The sequence below is a fragment of the Falco punctatus genome, assembly GCF_963210335.1.
Source record: "Falco punctatus genome assembly, chromosome: 4".
In the NCBI taxonomy this organism is placed as follows: domain Eukaryota; kingdom Metazoa; phylum Chordata; class Aves; order Falconiformes; family Falconidae; genus Falco; species Falco punctatus.
The window spans coordinates 17,025,741-17,048,976 of record NC_137583.1 but is presented as its reverse complement, the minus strand read 5'-3'; the positions used below and the strand labels follow the sequence as shown (position 1 = coordinate 17,048,976).

The 23,236-nt window shown below is 44.4% G+C and overlaps 1 protein-coding gene across 12 annotated transcripts in view; it reads left to right on the top strand.

Moving 5' to 3' along the window:
• Positions 1-23,236, top strand: part of MAGI1 (membrane associated guanylate kinase, WW and PDZ domain containing 1) — a 361,197-nt gene that overhangs the window by 319,769 nt on the left and 18,192 nt on the right. For 10 of the 12 annotated variants that reach the window (XM_080382824.1, XM_080382819.1, XM_080382817.1 and 7 more), the window contains 5 exons: positions 2,352-2,383; positions 9,937-10,153; positions 16,167-16,244; positions 18,965-19,056; positions 20,062-20,254. In XM_080382824.1, coding sequence (XP_080238950.1) covers positions 2,352-2,383; positions 9,937-10,153; positions 16,167-16,244; positions 18,965-19,056; positions 20,062-20,254 — 612 coding nt within the window. The remainder of the gene's footprint in view (positions 1-2,351; positions 2,384-9,936; positions 10,154-16,166; positions 16,245-18,964; positions 19,057-20,061; positions 20,255-23,236) is intronic. The other 2 variants (XM_080382821.1, XM_080382820.1) reach the window with 1 other exon arrangement.

The following is a 23,236-nucleotide window of genomic DNA, read 5'->3' as shown; positions in this document are numbered from 1 at the left end:
TGTATTATACCTATCATTTGCTCATTTAGCCTGCTGCGTCAGGAGTTTTAAAATGAGACCCTAATTACATGAATAAATAACATTTTTGCAGGAACATGTACAGGCACGTTATTCCCCTGACTGTAAGCTTGTCCCATGAAAAACTACCAACATTTGTTAACGTGTTCTGCAGTCACTTATTTTGGTAAAAAGTCAATTACTGCTTGTTCTGCAGCAAAGTCTGGCACAGAGCAGTGACACTGTAAGATTCATCGGCCTCTGAAGGACCTGCCGAACAATGGCCTTGATGTGCTTCCCATTATTTTTCAACCATTTTCCATCTCTTTTGGATTGGAACAGCTAAAATTAATGTCAAACTTTGAAGGAAAGGTTTGTTCAGTAGTTCATACTTAGTAAATTGTAACATTTAATGCTTGTGATGCAATAAACTGAGTTCTGGTACAATTTGAACCAGCAGCCCAGCTGCTTCTCGCTTAATTTTTTGCAGGGAGCATTTAATTGCTGCAATACCTTTTCTGGCTCATGTTGGTCTGTTAAGGGTGCGTGCGTGCATGGCGATCTGTGCTACCTATTGATTTAATAGGAAAGAGCATCTCTTGGAAAGGGAGAGTAAACGTGTGTGCATGCATGTGGAAGGGGAGGAGAGAGAGGGAGGGAGGATCTCTATCTGTGCGTATATCTCTGTGATAAATGATGCCTGTTAAAAATGTGACTTGCGATGAACATTATTAGTGCTTTCCTCTTAAAGTGTATTATACAAACACAGTCACCGTCAGCAGAAATGAAGCTGCGGTTTTGGTTGTTTAGTTCAAACAGTTTTGATGTTTCATTGTCCCTCGATCAATCAGCGCCTGGAGGGGTATCAGCTATCGGCTGGGAAAGCATCAGTAATGTGCAGAGCACAGATACTCCTCAAAAGACGAAAAAATTTCATTTGAAATACTCACTACAGTTTGCATCCCAGTCTGTGAGCCGGCAGCAAAGTGAGCTCTGTTTATCATTTTTAATCATGGATCTTCCCTATTCAGAACTAACATCTCCCAAATTACCTTAAAATGAGCTTCTTCCTAGACAGATTTGTAATTCACTTGCATCACTTATTTTATTCTCTGTGTAAAAGTTAGACGAGGGCATGGGTTTTTAGCACACACAAAATGCATAAAGTAGAACACGTAATGCGGCATAAGTGCCACATAAATCACATCCTAAAGACAAAAGCAGATTTCAAACATCTGAATTACTGAGCACTTAATGTGGAGTGTAATCTGTGTTTTGGTTTATGTTTGTTTTCTGGAGTGTCACACAGAGCAAAACATGGGGAGTTCCCTCTCCTCCAGCGGTGGAGGGAAGGGAAGGTCATTCACAAAATGCCCAGGAAAGAGCTTTTCCTGCGTTGTAGGTAAATCCCCCGGACAAGTGGCTCCTTTGCTGCTAGGAATCGGGCTGTATGCAGAAGTAGTCAATACAAATCCCACTTGAGTTCTCTTGCTCATCACAAAGCAAGTAAGAGGCTGCTCCAAAATGTAAAATTGTCCTTGAAAAAACCTTCTCTCATGCCCTCCCGGTTGTTTCTTCCTTTGCATCGATTGCAACCTGTGTAAGCCCCGCTCCTCCGAGCTCCCTAGCCATCCCCCCAAAGGTCAGGACATTTGCAGTGCTGTTTTCAAGCCTCAGCTCTCTGAAATTGTAGCTAACCGATAAAATCTCTGGCTTCAAAGATTTATACTTAGGATGGACAGGAAGGAAAACACGTGTTTTGTCAGTAACATGAACGATTTTAGGAATAAAATCTTATTCTTCTTCATGCTTTTGTTTTCCTTTGCCCAGCCTGTGCCTCCCGGCTCCAGCCAACGCGCAATTTCTTTTCACAAATCGATTTCTAAAGAAATACTTTTTAAAAAATCAACCTGTTTCCCCTGCGCCGCCGCGATTGGTCCGATAAAATCGCCGAGCCGATCGCGTCAAAAGGAAATAGCCTGGGCGTAATTGTAAGCTAAGTCTCCCGTAATCCAGGGGAGCATTTGAGATTCTGCCCAAGCACTGGGTTTCGGCGGCCGCTGAGGGCTGTGGGTTTCTCTCCCAGCCTCCCGGCTGCTGCAGCACAAGTCAGCATAGCTAATGCAGATAGAGCTCTCCCCCCGCTCCCTCTTCCCCGCTCCCGTCTCTCGCTCGCTCTCCCTCTTCCCTGTGCTTTGATTCGATATGAACAGACTGGTAACTCCGATGCGAGAGCGAAAGCTGACATAACTCTGCAGATGGCTATGTTCGGATGATACACCTAGGGATTTTTCTTGAAGGGAAGGTAACGTTTAGATGCTAATGCTTATTTTTCCCTTGTTGCCATTTTTCAGGACTGCCGGTCCCAAAGAAGAGCCCAAAGTCGGTAAGCACTTTTCAGCTACTATTTTTGTCTGTTTGTCTGCTTTGAAGGAGAAAGGCATGAGTTCGGCTCGTTTTCTTTGTGGGTCTCGATTGGTTAAGTTGTCTTTCTGTTGCAACCATGATTACCTTGCACGGCTCCCGCTGCATGGGGAGATGAGAGAGGAATGCAGTACAGAAGGGGGACTTGTTTGCAAATAAAGCATCAGGTTTACAGGTCCTCTTCCCTGGCAGATGAGCTTCTCTGTCATTTAACTTACCGAAAAAAAAAAAGCTATTGTTTCCTTTTGGAAAGATGGGAGGCTCCACCTTCTTGCCAGATAGCAATTCCTGTCGGGTGCTCACAGGCACCAACCTTTTCCATTAACTCCCCGAGTTTTCTCGAGTAACTCGGCTGAATTATTAACAGAACGGGAAAGCATGCACCTTGTTGAGAGAGACAAAGCATGAACGGAGCGTGATTAGGGTTCCCAGGGAATACAGGTAGCTGTCCGAGCGCTTGCTCTGGAGGCATTTTCATACTGAGCAGGATTGTGCTGCAGGTGGGAGATTCCTTATTTTAAAAAGCCAACAACAAACCCAAACCAACAGAGCAGTATTTTCTTGTCCCTTCTGATCCTATTTCCATGTAAAGCTGTTACCTGGATGACATGTTACCTAATAGCATGGAAGCTGTGATCTAAAGTATCGTTAAAGCTCCATGCATGATGTTGTGGAAGAAATTAATGTGCTATTAATATGCAACAAAAAGAAACCTTTTACATTTTTAAAGAAAAGGGAATACTTAAAAGCCTGAAAGTTTCCAGTTATCTGTGGAGAGGGAGGGGGAAAAAAAGGAGTTCTCACCCAACAGCTTTGGGGATGCAGAGCGAGTGAGGTCTTTGCCGTGTTGTAAGACAGTGCGAAACTTCAGGGGCAGTCCCCGATGGGTGCCAGGAGCAGCAGCTGGGCGCAGCCCACCTCGCCGCAAACCTGGGCAAGAGGTTTGCGAAGGGGCTGAGCAGCAGGCTCCTGCTTTTAATACGAGTTCTCTGTTCATCCAAAAAGAAAGCCCTGAAATAATTAATGTGATTCTGATGGCTTAGGGCAGCGCTGATTAAAGTCATGTGAGCCCAGGCCTCTACCATTGTCAGCTCGCGTTAATGTTGAGAGGCAGAAGCGCGGGGTGTGCTCCCTCGCAAATCACAGGCACGTCAGACCCTGCGCACTCGTCTCTGTCATACGCGGAGATTGTTTCAGCCTTTGGTAAACCAGAAGCCAGCGTGTAAAATACATACGTGGCTGGCACATTTCTCCTCTCTGCCTGCACTTTATTGCCCGGTCGGAGCAGCAGTGGCTGCGCTCGATCCGGACTCTGGCTGCTGTCATTAAACCAGCCCCGATCAATGAGCCTCGGTCTTTTCAAAGCGGGGAGGCTCCCGCCTTGCCACACACGCAGTCGGCATCAGGTGAAGCGGGATCCTGCCGTGCCAGACGCTTCTCTGGTCAGCAGCGGTGCACCGTGAAAATCTGGGCAGCGTCTAAATCCATGTGGGGATAATCCTGCCTCGGTGAACAGAGCCAGCTTGCAAGCAGGTGTAGCTCTGCAACAGCAGATTTCTCCCTCCTGCTTCCTTTGAGGAGCCGGTCAGCCTTGGAAAGCAGTCCCATTCCCTATGTGCCTCTCCCAACCCCCTCTCACCTTGTTCTAGGGTCCCTCCAATAATTTTTACGAGGGCCCTAGGCGGTGCTGTTGCCTCTAAAGCCAGAATTCACAAAAAGCAGAGCCTCCTATTCCCCCTGCCTGCACACCGGATCATTTGCATCGGTAATTAGCAGCAGTGTTTTATACTGCTGCATTGTGTGGCAGCATTAATGACCGACCGTTCCTCGGAGGGGCAGAGCAGAACGCGTCAGAGTCGGTGCAGCTGCTTCTTCATTCCCGTGCATCGGTGACACGCACGGGTTGAGCATGGAAACCTGGAGCAGAGCACCTCGGGGCACCTGTGTGCAGAGGGGGAAACTGTCCTGGGGCTGGTTGGGATGGATTTACACCAATAGCAGAGCTTGTGTGGCCAAGGTGATGGTCAAAAACCATAAAAGCAGTGGTGGATTGCTAAACACCTTCCTTCTTTGGTTCGGTTGAAGGGCTGCTGCTTGGCGGCGGGGCGAGGGGAGCCAGGCCCCCTTGGCCATGCCCTGGCAGGGGGGAGCCAGGCCTGCCCCGCTGGCATGCTCCCCGGCTGGGATGCCATCTCGCCATACCCTGCCCCGGCATTTCCCGGGGGTGGTGTGCTGCACGTGCAGCTGTTGGGTGAATGCGGGTGCTGCCAGCTGAGCTGAGCACCATGGGCTGTCCCCAGCACTGCACAGCTGGCTGTGGGGCTTGGGACCAGTGTGCTGCCCCTTTTCCCCGCTTGCTTTACCCAGAGCAGGGGGACTGTTTTCCATCATTCCTTAATTAATAAATTAGCTGCAGTTAGAGGACAGTGCACATCCAGGCTGGGAACAGTTGGCTGGATCTTAATTTGTGCTCGTTCTTTGTTTCTTCTGCTGCATAGGGGAAGACACAAGCTCGGGTGTCCATCCTCTTGTGCTTCGCTCAGCACAGCGATGAACCCTCTCATGTTACCTTGTGTTCTTCCCCAAAGCCTGGACACTCCTGATTTACTGCCAACAGCTGTATCTTTCTCAAACAAGCTGTGTTTTTAGCTGTTGGCCCAATCCTGTTATTCCCACAAGGCTGATGGCAGGCTGTTGGATACCTCTCAGCTGGGATGAGGTGTTCCAGCCCCTTGGAGAGGTTTGTTAGCGCTGGAGCTGTGACACAGTCTGGGAATGTTCTTCTGCCTTCAGCTCAGTTTTCCTGGGCTGCATTCTTCAGCCTGTGTGTATCTTCTGATAAGCTTTATTCCTCTTCTCATTTTTTAAGGAGAGTTTTTCAACCTTGATGAAAGAGCTGGATTAGTAGCAGAAGTTTGCAGCCAATATGGGACTGGGTACTTCCAAGTTCTTTCTTCCCCCTTCCCTCCCACCAAGGACACGCGCACAGCAGCTCCCTGTGCTGCTCTTTTGTTTTCAGTTTCCTATTGATTCTTTTTTAGATTAAAATGGATAATATTTTTTATTGACCATCTGGGGTTATATATTTTCAGTGTGCAAGTTCTTTAGTATAGCAATTTCCCGTGCAATTATCCTGGTATAATGTGGACGAAAACAAACTTTTTTTTTCCTTTTTTTTTTTTTTTTTTTTGTCCTTGGTGCTTGCATCAAAAAACTCCACAAGGGGGCAAAGATTCCCATTTCCAGCTTGGTTTACTGTCGCTGCCATGACCAGCTTCTCCAAAATGATCAAGAGCACAAAATTTGCCGCTAGATCATCAGAAGATGGGATCACTGCAGGGTGAAGAAAGTCCTAAGCTCTTCCAAAACCCTAATTTTTTCTTTTGGGTGTAAACAAATGCATTGTCAGCATAGCTGATTTGTGGCCAAAAATGCGATTCCTATGCAAAGCCTGTTCCTGACAAGAGACTTGCCACGTATTTTGGGTGGGATAGGCAGCACCTGGGGCTCTGCCAGCGTCCAGTTTTTGTCAGGAGGTGACATTGCTTCCACAACACGAGTGTTTGTACAATACATCCCTCTTCATTCAGAGATCATTCCCCCCCCCCCCCCCCCCCCCCTTGAAATGCAGTGGGAGGAAACCACAGCAACTCTTGCAGTTTTTTGCCTGCAGAATCCTGTGCCAAAAAGCTTTGGTGTCCGTTCATGCCGCAGGATGTGTTCTCTGCCACCATTGCCTCTTCTGCAGCGGGTTTCTCTCTGCCTGACACAGACATACACAACTGCTGCTAATAATTAGTGTCCCATCTCTGCCTGCAGCCACCTCTCAGCTGTGTCATGGGCCTCGGTTGTTTTAGCAGTCACTGTACAAAGTAACATCTAATTACTCTTTCATTTAGCATGAATGACAAACTGGTTTCTGCTATGTGGGCATCTGTAGCATTTTCCAGGCACCTGGTGACTTCTGTAAGCCGTTTTCCCTGTCTCCTTTTGAAACACAACAGCTTCAAGCTCCCTGGCTCACATCACCTTTGCTGTTTTCTTCCCTCCCCATAGTCAGAGGACAATGTAGTGCTCAGTGTGGGCTCACTCAGCCTCTCTGCCGAGGGAGAAGCTGCCTTTTGGGTTGGCAGATGCCATGCCTGTGGCTGAAAATGAGATTGCACGCTAGGGGGGAAGAAATCCTGGAAGGCTGATGTATGCCCAAGCCCTGACTGCTGCTGCCCCCTCTTTGGCAGCAGTTGCCCCTACAGCTGCCCTCAGAAATTCAAGCCATGCTGGTGTTTCAGTTAACCTCATCTGGTGGGGGAGAGGGCAGCTAGAAAAGACCACCTTCCCAATACCACGTTTTCTTCATCTTACGTTTTACAGGATGAGCACTGCAAAGCTTTAGCAAGGGTGTATGGGAGCTGGCGTGGGCCATGCAGCTCAAACCTGGGGCTTGCATAGGGCACGAGAAGCTCCGGCTTTCCATGTATTTATTTTGTCCCAGCTGTAATACAGTACCAAGGTGACTGTTTTTTTCCCATCGCTTGTATTAAAGTATGCAGTCTGCCTAAATGGAGTTAAGTTAGTCATTGTAGTCTTGATTTCTAGCCACTTTTGGTCAAGAGTCTTTCTGGCAAGCTGTTTATGCTTATCAACAGCTCTGGAGAAGACCTTAGACTCTGGAGGGCTGGGATGCTCTTGCTTATTTGGGTAGTTCAGTGCCCCATGGCAGAAGTCAACCATCAGAAGTCAACACGACGCAGCTGATCAGCTTAACTTTGCACTGAAAACCATGATCCAACATCTCAGGGTGAGGTCCGAACCGTCAGCTCTGCAGTGATCTATCACCTGTGCTCCTCTGGCCCTGATTTAGCTGCTTTCCTGCCTCTGTGTGAGCTGAGTGAGCCAGTCAGTCAGATCTGTACCCAGGAGGATTGGAGCTGAAGCTAGGAACCAGGCAGGAGGTAGAGAAGCCATCCTTTCATTGGCCTATGGTCTCTCTTTGGAAAGCTCCACATTTGCACCAAGACACAAGCTTTTTCACCTGGCCATTCCCCGTTGCAGGAGTGCAGCAGAGCGCAGGGTCCTGCAGGTCCTGATGATGATGTGCTGAAGCTGCTACAGCACGTGAGAAGAACTTGGGCCCCAAACCTTTTTGGCCTCATCTGGTGAAGTGAAAGTCAATTAATATTGTCTTGTCTTAATTACAAATATTCATTATTTCAATGGCTATGTTCCCCTTTCTCTGTTCCCCTCTTCAACTCCTAAATAGAGATGTTTCGGGCTTTTTGAAGGAATTACTGTTTGGAAAAATAACTGTCCCTCTGAAGTTGTTTTCCCCAGATTCTTGCAAAATGTCTCTGTAATTGCAATTGCAACTTTCATTTAATTAGAGGTGGATTTGCTTGAAATATGACAACACTTCCATTTGCAACCCAAATACGAAATAGAATTCATAGTTGGTTCAATATTTAGACATTTCATATTGTAAAGTGAGAGCACTTTTTACAGTTCAAACTTTGTTCCTTTTGAATCAGAAAGTTTTAAGTCAGAGAGTTCTCAGCATTTCCCCAAGGGCTGAATAAAGCTTCACATTTTAGTCCCTGTACTCCAACTTCTGTAAACCAGCTATTTCCAGTGAGATTGGCCTGAAGTTTCACAGGATGCTTGTAGTTATTTTAGTAGTTTGGCCAAGCAAACAAAACAATCCAGATGGCTGGACTGAGAGTTGTAAAGTGGTTTTGTTTTTTGTTTGGGTTTTTTTTTTCATTTTATTTTATTTATTTTATTCTTAAGTTACATAGGAGTGATTATCCACAGCATAGATGTTTTAAAACTGCTTCATTTAAAAACTGAAGGGCTGCATGTGAGTTAGCTTCTTTTACCACTTGAAAAGCTGAAAATGTTTGAAATTGGTTCAGATATTTGTATTTGAAAGTCTGCAGATGAGTAATCACAGCAGGTATGCTTTGTTCAAAATTGCTTTAAAGGACAAAGGCAATTTCACAGTCTAGTCGATCAAGATATCATTTAAAAAAATGCTGGTAGTGGATCAACAATTTGACTGTAAGGCTGCGAGGCCAAAGTCATTTTGGCTGTTGGAGGTGTTTTTTTTTCTCAGCGTAAACCTAAAGATATGTGCAACTTAAAAAAACAAACCGGGAGATATTATTGTTCAGACTCAAAAAGAAGGCACTTCTGTATGGTGACTTTCTCCTCTGTAATTAATTCAGCCCTGCTATGATGGAGCACTGGCCACCTGGGGTTTCATGTTCAGTGGAAAGCAGGGGGTCCCCAGACCTGTGTGCGCTTCACCCCCCTGTGCTGATCTGCTCCGTGTTTGCCACTGGCTTTTCTCCCTGCCCCTGCTTGGGTTTCTGTGGAGAAGTCCCTGAAAGCAGAGACTCGTGTTGCAGTGGGTTTGGGTATTCCCTGCCAGCAGGAAGCTAAATTTTGGTCTGAGGTTTCTTGGTACGTGTGACTGACCTCTTTTAGCCAGGAAATTGTGGATGTTGTACAAAGAACCTGTAGGTTGCTATTTTTCCAGCTGCCCTCTGTGCCTCAGGAACATGCCGGTTCCCTCTGCGGGAGCAAGTGGGAAACTGGACTCAACCTTGATGCCACCTGAAGGTCATCTCAAAAGAGCATTAAAAAACATTTGCTGTACTCTTCGGGGAGCTCTTGTTGAGGGAGGATTTTGCTGTATATTGGCAAATCCTGGCAATGCAAATGTGACTTGTGCTGCATTTGAGCACACCGTTGTGAATTTGAGTTCAGAATTATGTACCCTGCTTAGCTAAATATTGAGCAGACAGAGCTCTTGACATACTGCTTTTGAATAAGCCTTGAATTTAGGCGGACGTATTTTTTCCTGTTTTAATACGCTCAATTAAAACAAGGAAATCAAACTGCAAATAGACATTTTCACATTTGTGAAGGTCTGCTGTAATCCCCGTGGATGCTCTGGGAAGCAGAAACATGCAAGTGGTACTCTGTTGTCCACCCACTTGTGATGTGGGGGTTGCAAGAGCTACAGAGGAAAAGGGATCTTGCATAGTAAGGGCTGCGCTTCAGTCTGTTTCAGAGGGACTGGTTAAGTTTTCACAGTAAAATCTGGCAGTTTTTCCTTTTTATTGCAGGCTCAGGTTAGACCCTAATGTTATCCGAGTAGAAGGCTGTTGAATTTTTCTGCCTTAATGTAGGAAAAAAAAAAGTGCGCTGAAACTAGTAACCTATAATGAGATTTAGATTTGTTTTTATGGGTGAGAAGGAGAATGGCATATTTTTTTAATGATAAACTACTTTGTTTTGCATATCTCTTTCTGTCAGTCTGCCTATCAAAATTTGTCATTGGGGAATTTAACTGTACCCAGCATTAACTGGTAGCAGAAAAAGTGAGATTTATGTATTTACTTATGTGCATGCAGAAACCCTGATCAAAGAAGGGAGCAAAATTGATGGAAAACACCCACTCAAAGACCAATAACCGTCTGTTCTCTCTCTTTCCACTCGTTTTCTTCCTTACAGCAACCACTTGAAAGGAAAGACAGCCAAAACAGTTCTCAGCATAGCGTCTCCAGCCACCGCAGCGGGCACACCGCTTCCCCCGTTCACAGCACGCAGGTGCTGCCGGACTACACCGCTGCCGAGGTGCCGGCTGGGGATCAACCGGACAGTTCTGGGCAGAAAAAGCCAGATCCATTCAAAATCTGGGCCCAGTCCAGGAGCATGTATGAAAGCCGACGTGAGTATGAAGCAGGTGTGGTTGCTAAGGCTACGGCTCTGGCAGCTGCTCTCTGTATATTTTCTTTGCAAAGAGCTGAATCTTTTAGATTTATGTTGAAAATATAAGGCTTCAGTTTGTTAATTTGGTGTCTGTCAGTGATATCTACTTGAGAGAGGTGCAGTTTCCTCTCTGATGAGGAATGAATTTAGATCATCTCTGGGCTGGGGCATTTAGACCAAAGCTTAATACAAAAAATCCCTTTAAAATTAAAGACCATCTTTTCCCCTATTCTTTTATTTTGCTTTTATATGAGGCTGAAGGAGAATTTCCAAGTTTGTTACCCAGATCCTAAACTCTTTTTTGAGGTTAAGGCTTATTGTCTGATACGCGTAGGAATTTCAGTAAGGAGGGGAAGTATTTAGTTTGCTGAAATTCACATCAGATGCTTTCCAGCCTCACCCTGAGGATGAGAAAATCCAGCTGAGCCATTTTACTTTGACCAGAGTGAACACTTTAACAATGCAGATATCAAATGCATATTGTAAGTGGCTTTTATAGCAATTAATGATCTGCACACTTGGCTAATCGTTCAGCAGGGCTTTGACTCTGCTCCAAGACTATAAATATGGTTTCATTCAGTTTCTTCTCTGTGAACAAAATAAATACACTGGCTTCGCTTTAATTGCACTGCTGAAGATGATCGAACCTGTAGAAGCTTCTTAAAGAAAGAGTTAGGCGTATTAGGTTTGTTTTCAAAAGCAGTAGTTACTTCAGTGACAGAAAGGGGAGCTTCGAAGTCTGGGTGCTGTAAGAGTATCACCTGGAACTGGATTTTATTGTGCTAACTGGAAATTGGTAAAACCAGTATGAAGTGAACATTACCTCAGAATGAAAAATGGTGGAGCTGTTTTTTTTCTGACCAAATGAATCACTTTGAAATCTTATGTCCTGGAAAAATTAAATCATGAGTCACAGTTTCTTGGCTGAAGATTCATCTCTTTGGATTGAATGTCTCAGCAATGCAGTTTGTAGGTGTCTCAGCTTCTGTGCACTGCTTCCCTTCCATCCCTTCCCAGCGACCAGGCGTACTGACCCTGCAGGCTCTTGGGCCAGGTGGTGCTGATCTGCAGAGAAGTGCAGTGATGGAACTTGCACGTGCACCTCATTGGAATAGGAAAAAGGGGCAAGGGCTGAGGGACAGTGACTTTTCAGCCCTGCAGAGCTGTGGGGCATCGCTCCTGCTTCTCCTGCCTGGACGGCCAAGGCTGAGGCTGCCCCATGACACCGGCATTACCGCTGCTCCTCTCATGTGGTTCCCGTAGGCACTGTGCTGCCATTGCCTCTGACCCCCTGCAGTTACTTCGCTAATTTCTAATTAACTGTTTAACTCATGCTAATTAGTCATTAGTATCAGTTTAGCAGCATTAACTCCTGCCTGTCTTTCCCAATAAAACCCAAGGCTGCACTGGAGAAATCCTGAAGTGCACAGGGCAGTCAGCCTTCTGTGTCTACCTCCAACACCGTGTGCTAAATCCTCCCTCCTTCCTCAGCAGCTGCAAGCATCTTGTAGAGGTTTTATCCTTGTCTGTGATTAGAGCCCTTCCAGAGGCCTCTTCACTGTCTCTTGACCTGCTGGTTTCCCATGCCCCATTTCTCCCTGGGCCACAAACCTCTCTGCTTGGACCTTTGCTAGGCTGGGATCTGTCTCACCCCTTCAGCTTCCCTGTCTCACCTTTCTGTGGTCCAGCATCTCTTTAGTGGTGTTGATAATCTCTTGCTTCAGTCCTTATCTCCTGCCTCTTCCACCAGATGAGACCTACCTGTTTGAACATCAGTGCTTTTCTACCACCTTTTCATCCCAATGCCATTTCCTTCCTGGGAAGGTGTTTTCTGAGATTTCTTGGTTTCATAGCTAGAGGGCTTTTGAGGAATGGCTGAAGTGTGATATGATCATGGCTCCTCGTAAGCACGTGCCACTAGAAGTGCCCAAGAACCTATGAATTTCTGACTCAAAGCTGGAGTAAACCACGTTCCCTGGGGATTAACCTGCACTCTTACCTAGTGACAGGGCTTCACCGCACCTAGTGAACGGTGGGGAGAGCCAGGAAAGATACAGTCTAAGTAAAAAAGGCAGTTGGACAGGCTCTGTCTCCTGTCGCGGTCTGATCCCAGAGTGTGACTGATGGTTTTATTTAGATGTCGATGGTCAGTTCTTCTCCTTCCCTCACCAAGCCCTCGCTTTTTGTCCCTCTCACCAGTCTCGTAAATGTGGACTGTGGTTCACAGCTGAAACCTAACGCCTCTTCCACCCTGGGAGCTTGGGGTGAGCCACCACGTTTCTTTCCCTGTGTTTGGTCTGCATGAAAAGTGGGCGGCTGGTGGCTGCTCTGTTAGGAACGTGAATCATCCCTTCGGGACTCACTTCCCAGTGTGGCTCAGGCGCGGGCTCTGTGGCTGTCGGACCACCCGTAGGGAGCTCTGCTGACGTGGAGCACCACAGACTGCAGGATGGGAGGAACCGTGCCTGGCCCTACAGTTTCACTGTCTGTCTGCTCCACGTGTGCTGTTTTTCATAATTTTACCCAGCTGCAGTTCAGTTTAACTTCAGTGCCTTCTTTGGCTGGCAGCGATGGTCATATCATTCCTTTCTTCCTTACTTGAGCACCCGTTCCCTTTGGTGCTTAGCAGTTAGCAGTTAGCTTAGCAGTTAGCTTTGGTGCTTTGGAGGTTAGCACCTCCTCTCCCATGACATCCATAGCTTTGGGTGCTAGGTGTGACTCTGCATTCTTTTGATGAAGGAGTCAGTAGAACTACACAAATACATGTACAGCAGGAGAATGCCACCCGAGTGCCAGCGCTGAGGGTGGCTGATGCATCCAGTGTCCGGGGCTTTTGGTGGGTCCTAGAAGCCCCTACTGCCCATGAGCCCCAGCTCAGCTCTCTCGGCTCTCCCCTGCCTAGTCCGGAGCTTGCTCTCTGTTGATTCATCTCCTTAAATTTTAATAAACCTGAAAAGGATTATAAAATGTTCTTTTGAGAGGCAAGGTTTTGAAGCCCCAGTAAGTGGACTGAAAAACAGCAACAACCTGTTGTGTTGAAGTATGTGATGAACTTAAAAAAGACAGAATTTTAGAGCATTAGATCATCTTAAGTGTTTCATTTTGTCCCATTTGTGAAATTGTTGAGTATAAAGAGAACATAATGCAATTTTTCAAGTGCAGTTGACACAAGAAGATGAATTCATTAGCCCTGGCCCAGAAAGAATATTTTTTCATCTAAAAATAATAATATAAAGAGGTTTTATTCAATATATGAATACATCATCTCCAGGATGTTTCTAAGAAGTACTGAATCTATAATGACCACCTACTGCCTTTTTCACTGGCAGTGCATCCCACTGTTATTAACATTAATAATAATAATGTAGACATGGAAAGCATAGGCAACATTTTAATTTTTCAGAATTGGTAAAATGAGTTCTTCCTTCCTTTGAGTATTCTTTGGATCAGTATTTTATAAAAAAAGACTGTATTTGACTTATGTGACTTGTCTCATTGAAGCCATTGGTAGAGCAGAATTCGGTTCAAAAGCACCAGATAACCCACAGTTTTGTAAGAACATGTATTTGGGGGGGTTTACCCAAGGAATCTTCATGTCAGGAAGTACTTCGATTCTGTGGAGGAGAGCTACAGACATTCCCTGTTTAGGGGAAGGAAAAAAAAAAAAAAAAAAAGAAGAAAAGTTAAGCTAGAGTTATTAATGTAAAGTTAAGCAATGTTTCCATAACTGTGTCTGGACTCTGGCTGAGTGGCAGCAGATGAGAACTGCAACTTTATTCAACAAATGCTGGCTAAAGTTCCTTCACGTGCAGCTCCCCAGGGTGAGGGGATCAGACCTGCAAGGTGCTGAGTGCTTGGGCTCTGGTCCAAGGAAGCTTATTTTCAAGCTGTAAACCCAAAGGGGCTTGGATGCTTTAAGGCTAAGGTTGAGCTCAAACGCTCTGCTGCAGTCTGGCTCACAGTCGCAGTTCTTTGCTGGATTAAGACTTTTGAGAATAGCCGGCTTTGTGTTAAGTGAATCTGAAAACAGATCATTCGGTGGTGATAACAAGTGCACTCTTTGCTGGTGCTAAGTTTTAGCTGCCTGAGCTCCTCTTTATGGGGAGCTCATTGCTGCTAGTGGGAGTTGTGTACATGAATCAGAGGGAAGGACAAACCCTTGAGGTTTAAAAACTGAAGTGTTTCCAAGATCCAGGAATGACATACATGAAGCACACTCAGCGAGAGGAACAGCAATCGAATAGTTTAGCAGAGAACTGCAATGCTGAAATCCCGCACTGTTTTATTGAAAATACATTTTATAATATGCTTTTTATTTTTCCATGTATTATTAAACTTCCTTAAAGATTAACGCAATCTGTTGTCAAATTTTTCTCATGTGGCCTGATTGCTTTGCAAAATACCGTATCCTACATATGGCCATCTGTCAAAACAGCAGTGACAAAATGAATTAATCTGAATTGCAGATGTGTTAATGAATCCCTTTGAAGGGCTTAAGCATTTAATTAAAAGTAAGGCAGAACACGATAGATAATTTTTAAAGCTTTTAAAATATTCTAAGTTATCGTTAATATTTGAATATTATTTTCAGGCACATAATTTATTTGGTAGGATTGTCTCTCCCCAAATCTAATTAAAATAATACAAACAAGTCTTGACCCCAGTGTGTAGCATCCACTCACCGGCAATTACACAGAATTAAAAATATTTGCACAATGATACCAAACATTAGATACTTCCTCCTTAAAACAGAACAGAAAACTAGTTGCAGGAAATTGCAGCTGCCTTCTGATCAGACTGGCTTTAAAGATGATAGTTAGTAAAAGCCCCGTGGCAGGGTTATGTCCTTTTATTATATTAATAGGAGACAAACAGTTACAGTGACACACTTGGGCACACAGATGTGTCCATGCCCTTAGAGAATGTTTGCTAGGAAGGGCCGTAGGACTTGCAGCACGTTGTGCGAGCAGCAGTGGCGGCTGAGCCGTTACGGAGCCGGGTCGTGGGCAGGCGCTGCTGGTGTTCGTCTGGCACCAGCCTGCTCTGCGGCTCAGGCAAAGCATCGCGCCTTCCCCACACCTCAGTGGCAGAACTTGGTCATCTTGTTGAGGACGTGCTGAAGTCATCCTGTGAAAGCTTTCCGTCCCACCAGAAGGGTTGATTAAAAGGAAAAGACAGAAAAACTGGCGTTCTCCTGCAGTGGGATAGTTTAGAAAACAGGGCTGCCCTGCAAATGTGGAATCTCATAAAATCTGTGACTAAATCACAGGACTTTTCAACACTGAAACTCTCCATCAGCTTCAGTGAGACTGTTCACCGTTAGCTTCAGACTTGCCATTATGTACTTTGCTGAATCTGGGCCTTAAAACTTTTGTGCTTTGCCAGGGTATGAGTCACTGCGAGTGCTGCTGCCTCAAATGAGCTAGTGACTAAAGCAAACTCATACTGATTTTTTTTTAATCCATCTTTTGTTGAAACTGATATCCCACTGGGCAGAATTTTTTGAATATAATGTGTTAGGTAATTGTTAAAGTTTGTATAGGAGAGTTTGATTAAAATGACCTCTAATTAAGTACCATGTTCTTTGTTCATCAGTATGTATTTAGAATTTCTCTTAACTTTAGAGGAAGATACTAACTGTGTCATGTTGGTGGAAATTTTTTGGTACAAAAGTACTTTTAAGGTGATGTCCAAGAGATTCTTCCTCTGAGGAGAAAAAAAGAGTTCTTCCAATATACCTGCATGCATGTGCATAAATATATGAATTCATATATGTGTCTATTATATGTCCACATGTCCACAGGCATGTGCAAATAGATGCAAAAGTTAGTATGTTGTAATCCGTAGTAGCTATAACCTTAGCAATTTATGCATGAAAGCCTAACATGATCCATACAGTCAAAATTAATTAAATGAACTAACAAGAAAGCAGATACATTAAGCTTTGCAAAATTGTAAAATTAATATTACAGCTATGTCACCTTCGCCTGCAACTGGACTGAGCAAGGGTGAGAGAGAGAGAGAAATCAATTCTACGAGTTTTGGAGAATGTAAGACTGTGCCGAGAATGTATCTGTGTCTTGTGATGTCTTGTTCTGGTGTCATTGCTGCTCTGTGGCGGGGGGCTCTTCATCACCAAGGGAGTCTGGCAGGGCCGTACGCCAAGGTTAGACACGAAGGTGCAAAGTACTTGCTTTACTGTGTACTGGTGAGCGGCGGATTTCGTAGGCGGCGGTGGGGGGTGTCATGTTCCCATCCCATTCATTGAGTTTGCTGCCCACGTGGCTCGTTGTCAGGGCCGTGGCACTCACCTCTCCTTCCATTCCTTCCTCACGGCCCCAGCAGAACTCTTCTTACCACTTTTGCGACACTCTCCAAATGTTCTGGTTTAATTCAGGACAGGCGGGCTGGCAAGTTTTACCCATTTGGGCTATGTACACATTTTTTCAGAAAGAGTCGGGCATCCTTGAGATCAGGTCAAGGTGCAGAGATGCAATGAATGACTCCTGATGGCTACTTTTCATTAGTTTTCAACAAAGTTTCAACACCACCACGAAATTCTCCCTTTTAAGTAAGGCAAGTGGCTCCTCTGAAGTGCTGCCGAATAACAGGGAGCCTAAAATAATTCTCCAGTGTGGAGAGCCTCAGGGGGTCCCGCCTCAGCTGTTTGGAAGCACAGAGGTGGATGGGGTTTTGTGGGCTGTGCTCACCGTACTGCGGAGTTGGCGCAAAAAGCAGTAGGAGGAGTTGTGTTCGGTTTGTACTCACGCTGTGTAAATGTGTGTTGTCTGTATGTTTGTTGTATCTGTGTTTCACCTCTCTGTAATCCTTCCAGCGGAAGGAGCGTTACATGAATGAACTTACTGCTTTGGGTATAGACTTTTTTTTGTTGCTTTGGTTTGACACCGCCATTACACCTCGGCTTGCCGTTACCTCCAGCAGCCGTTAATCGGCTAGCTGGTACCCGAACCAGGAACATAAGGCATCGCTCAGTGAGACTGGAGAGCTGACAAATGGGAAGGTGTTGAGAGATGCCGAGGAAACGGGCCCACGCTGAAGCTCTCTGCACAAGCCGTTTTGCCTCTGACAGATCCAACGCGCGCTATTAATTGGTTGGGGCCAGCCTTTGCCAAAAAAAAAAAAGCCTGCGAAGTGCTGGAGAGATGCTTCCGAATGTGTCTGCTCTTCACGCTGCCCCTCACTGAAGGCAGTGACAAAACCCAATTAATTCATTGTCTAAGTTCTGCTGTTCTGCCGCACGCCTGTACGGGGGCAAGCTGCCTTCGGCCAGCTCGCCTGAACAGATGAACCACACAGGCTTCCAGTGTATTCATCATTGATCATTCTGTAATTGTAGCTGGACAAAAATTAGCCTCTAGTTCAGTAAGGTAATGTGCACAGGTCTTAAGCTTAGTCTATAACTGCTGGTAATTAAAATGTGGAAATATTCTATATAAAATCAATGTGAATGAAAATGTCAAAGCAGACATCTGTGCCTTAGCACTCACCTGTTCTTTTAATTATTAGTATTCCCAGGTCTTACATTCATATTATGTTTTAAACCTGTCGAGTCATTGAAGAGAGCTAACCGAAAGTCTTAATGCTGAAAAGCAGCAGATGACTAGACCCAAGCCTTTGCACAACAGACACCGACAGTGCAAAATGCAGTTTAGGGCCCAGTCTGACACTCATTGATGTCGGTGGAAAACAACCAGTTTATCTGCTCATAGATACAGAAAACTAGATGATGTTTTATTAAACATGTTGCATCCCGTATCTGAGTATGCATTTATTTACATTACACTCCTGAACGATTTACTTGGGTTTCTTTACTAAAAACATAGGCAGCTGACTTGTAAAGGAGCAGCTTTTTTTCATCATCAATTAACAAATTTTGGGAGGGGATCATTACAAAATTAGTCAATGTTACAGATACTAACCAATAAATATTAAATGAACCTGAAGTTGTCTTCTGATATGATTTAATGTCAGCAATTAATTTTGCATTTTTAAAAAAGGGATGAAAGCGAGCATGAATAAGTTAATATAAAACGTTACTGTTCAACCGCACTTCAAGGTTAGTACTTCACTGTATGTAATATTCATTGTGAAAACCTTGCTGGTGTTCCATAGTAATGAGTAGGTAAGGTTGGGCTTTTTTATGTTTCCAGCTGATTTTATCTGTTCAGTGGTTTTACAGAGCCCATACATAACCAAGAGTCAGGAGAGCTGCATTGTTTTCACTGGAGCCCTCCTGTTGTACACCAGCTGGGGATCTGTGCTGTAGTTATTTAAAGCAGTGTCAGCAGACAGATAGCAAACTATGCTTGTGAAAGTTAATTAAACAGTAGAAGTCATAACAAGTGGCTCTTTTGTCTCCCATGAAAGAGGAGTCAGATGTATTGTTTCTGGCAGAGTAATTCTCTGTTGTAGACATTTATTTATTGATGATTTGGAAGAGGCTCTTGCAGTGGGTAATGATGCTAATATCAGTGGAAGGAAATATTATAGTGATAAACAAATGGCAAGTCACAATTAGACACCTAGAAAGTAGAAACCTGTATAATTTTTAGTAGTGATTTAAATAATAACCCTTTATTATTCAAAACTATAAATTTTCTTAATTCTGTCTAAAAATTCAAGACCGTCTCATTTAAAGAGTAAAATTGTGCAGCAGACCCCTCTACATGTACATCAGAGTAGTCCTGAATTGGGTATAAAGGTGTGGGTTTTTTGATTTAAAGTTATAGTTTTCCTTCTTTCCCTTCAGTTCCAGATTACCAAGAGCAGGATATCTTTCTATGGAGAAAGGAAACCGGGTTTGGATTTAGGATTCTAGGTGGAAATGAGCCTGGAGAACCTGTGAGTATATCTAGAAGCGGTCATGTTTTAACTTGTGACATTTTCCAGAATCACAGCAGTGGCATGTACAGATGTGCGAAACTGCGCTGTAGCATCTCTGTTAAAATAACCAGTGGGATATGTATTTATATCCTGCAGCTCCTTCCCACCCTCCCTCCAAAAAACAAACCAAAACTCCATAATTGAAATGAGTTTGGCTTCCCCTGCTATTCCCTGTTCCTGTGATAGCTTAAGTGAAAGCACATAGGTCTGAAATTGCGTGGACATGGGGAAAGGGGTGTCCTGGTCAGGTTTGCAGGTATTGTGGTTTTAGCATCAGGTTTTCGATCTGCTCAATTCACTTGAATTCCTTAACTTGAATTCCTCCTTGAATTCACTTAACTTCTTTACCATAAATCCAGTGTCCGTGGAAGGTGCCAGGTTTTCACGTGCTGCACAGGTCAAAGCTGGATAGTGGCAGCATAAATTTCCACATATTTTCCTGCCAAAATTATTTTGCTCGTTTATGGAAAGAGAGCCCATGAGTTCCTCTCATGTTAAAGTAACTCCACACAACTCACTGAAGAGAAACCGAGACTGAGCTGGTGGGCAGGTGAGAGGACAGAGCCTGTAAACCCTAGAGGCAACTGGAAGGGTAACTCAGTTCCGGCTTCCCTGACAAGCCCCTCGGTGCTGTTAACCATCTTCCTCTCTGGTCACTGGCTGAGCGCATTTCCCAAGGCTGCCTGTCATATTAGAGTGAATGGACCACCTAAAGAAACAAGATGTCAGTTTATTACAATTTCACGATGCGGCTATGTTCACATGGAGCTGCTTTCACAGGAGCAACTTTCCTGGCCAGCAGTCATTTGTCAACAATCTCTTGTCCTTATTAAATTGGGTCTAACTACCAGTGTCCATTGCTTCCAGCTGATTGTTGAGCTCATTCTCGTTTATCGCTATTTTTCTTCCTTCCCTCCCTTCCCCTCTTCCCCTTCCTTTCTTTTATTTCTGCTAATTCCTCAGATTTACATCGGTCACATTGTACCGCTGGGTGCTGCCGATGCTGATGGCCGCCTGAGATCGGGTGATGAACTGATCTGTGTGGATGGGACACCTGTTGTCGGGAAATCGCACCAGCTTGTCGTCCAGCTTATGCAACAGGCAGCCAAGCAAGGTCACGTCAATCTGACCGTCAGGCGCAAAGTGGTTTACACAGGTAGGCTGCAGTGTCGCTCGGCAGGGGTAGATTTTCTTGCCAGACTCCATCTGTTCAGCAAATGGTTTAAAGAAAAAATGCTCCTCCATGTGATACTGGGAAAACTCAGGGGATGTGGTGTTATTCTTCTTCTTTTGCCTATTTTTAGCCTTTTTTGTTCTTGATCAAATACTTTTCAAGTATTTTGTTTCCAGTCAAGACTCTTGCAAATCTCAGTTGGCTTCCCCAGTTTTCATGAAGTTTTCTGATAAAATGGAGAAATGTTCAGTTGCAACATATCATTTTTAGTTTGAATCATGTGGCAACAGACACTGTGCTTGACCGCCTGTGTTTCCCAAAATAACTGTGATGCCTGATAGCCACCCTTAAATTGGGAGGGAGGGAAAAGATGCTGAAGGGTCCACAGGAGTGGAGGCAAGGGCAGAGGCTCAGGAGAAGCTTCAACTGAGGTTGCAACATGTAGTCAGCTAATGGCAGGATACAGGACTGTAAGCATCACTGGTTCTGGTAGTGCAAGGTGTGCATGTTTGTTGTAATAGGTTTGTGTGCTGAGTTATGCTGGGCATTGTGCACATGCTGGCAAGCATATGGTCTAAATGGACAAAAAAGAAGCTGGCAGAAAGAAAAAGACGCAGAGAGAAGTGACACTGCATGGTGGCACCCAGATCAGTGACAGAAAAATGTCCTGATAGCAAAGAAAATGAAGACATGAGCATGAGCTTTCTAAATGACATGTGACCTTATGCTTGATATTGGAGTGTAACATTAGGGTGCTGCTGCCTCTTCTTTTGAGTCCCTTTAGGGAGCTCAAGTGTGTGGTTTGGTAGAGCTCACTTACTCAAAAGAAAGGCTATTACATAGCTTTTCAAGTTTAGGCATCAGCAGAAAGGTAGGCAGTGATGTACTTTCATCTTAAAGAGCATCAAAATAACATTCAGGTTGAAAATGAGGCCCATGGAAGACAAGGCTAGAACAACAGTACCTCCGAAATAGCTCTGTATTCTTATCCAGGGCTGAGCTCCTTCTGCACAATGTTAAATAAATGTTCACTTCTCATTTCTTTCCTTCTTCCCATTGTAGATTAAATGTCAGGTTACGTCTCTCCTCTAATAGCCTCCCTCTCATCCCTGACAAAGGGCTGCCAATGTGAGAGGAGCTTTAGGAGATGAGATTTGGGAGGAAAGGGAAGGGCAGCTGAATTTTCATATTGGTTTTGTGCGTAGATTTTCTATCTAGTTTTACAGCCTTCAGGCTGGAAATTACCATAAAAGATTTAGTTGTGTGAGAAATGTCTTGGTATTTCATTCAGGGACTTGTTATGCCAGACCGAGCTATTTCTAAATCATTTCAAATGTGGACGCTTACTCTGGGATAAATTATTCAGGATCCTTTCTTTCACCTTGTATTTTCAGGCTTTTAAATTCCAGCTTAACTTTGTAGAGAAGCCTCTTCCTGAATTTTGGTCCTTTATTCCTCCTGCTGTCTATATGCCAGCAGAAAAAGATTGTTTGCCTAAACGGATACTCCATGTCTTGAGATTCATATAGGGGAAAGTTTGTAGTCCTGTGTTCTTAGTATGTAGAATACTATATATTTACTACATACTTTGAGTATGTAAGTGCAGAAAGGTACTTCTATCCAAGAATATTTAAAAATTCTCTCTTTTTTTGATCATGGGTTTACAGGTTTAGGTTTTGTTTGGCATCCATTTTCTTCTTGTTGCTTTTAAGATCTTCAACTTAATTTTAGTTCACCAAATTGGAGAAGTGACCTGATTAGTGGAGGCAGCCATTCAGCAGAGACAAGTGCAATATGCTGCTTTCAGCTGCACAAATGGACTGTGGAGAACTGGCTGAGTAACAAGAAGTGGAAGCTCTTGTGGGCCCCAAGCTTTAACCCGAGGTTGGCTCAGGTGAAGAAAACACTGTGTTGGGATGTAGGCAGGGGGGAACCCTCCTGATTTCCCAGCAGATGATGGCTTAGCTGCAATGTGGTCCAGCATTTCAAGAAAGACATGTTTGAGTTGGAGAGAGCCCAACTGGAGGGAGTCCAGAGGACTAGCGAGAATAAGGAGAGCTCTAGAAAACATGGTCTGCAAGGAAATATTGAACAAATTGGGATTCTTCAGCCTAAAACAGAGAAGGGGGAGGAGGTGTTAAACTCCCCAAGACTATAAGAGGCCACAGCAAAGAGGAAGGGAATAATATGTTCTCCATATGCCTGCTAGATAGAACTTGAAATAATAGCCTTATGTTGCAGCAGGGAAGATTTATGTTTGATATTGCAACCAATAGATTGCCTGGGAAGATATTTAACAGCTGATTAGACAAACATCTGTCAGGACTGACAGCAAGTATAGTCGGCTCTGACTCGAGCAGAGTGTGAACTAAGTGATTTTTTTTTGAGATCTCTTCAAGCCCTGTGGTAGCTGATTAGATTTTAGACTAATACCACTTGCAAATTCAGCTGCTGTTAAACGCTTGTTTAATATTAATGTTAATAATGTCTGTTGGTTTCCCCCCAGCTCTGCCAGACTGTACAGATGATAATTGCTGGTTCTTCCATCCAAAAAAGTTTGGTTCTCAAGTTGTTTCACTTTAGTGGGGGTGGTTGTTATTGCTTAAGATCACATTATTCAAAGGCAACGAGTGCTACCCTGCTGATAGCATTGAGTTAAAAAATACACAGGTGTTGAGTGGTGGGTATTTGATATTACTCTCTCTCCTTGCAGCTTGTGCACATATACGTGGTTGCACATGTATAACTGGAGTGGGAATGTGATATCTAAAGGAGGCACCTGTGAACTAATATAATCCAGGTTTAAAATGCCACAGAGCATCCAAGCACACCGCACTGGTTTAACCATACTGCTGCTGTAGTTCAGCAGCGCAAGGCTTTGGCTGCATGACCATACAGTGGAGAGGATGAGCACGTGTGGTCAGTGCCATCCCTGAGCAGAGCTGTTGGTGGTGACATCCTTGG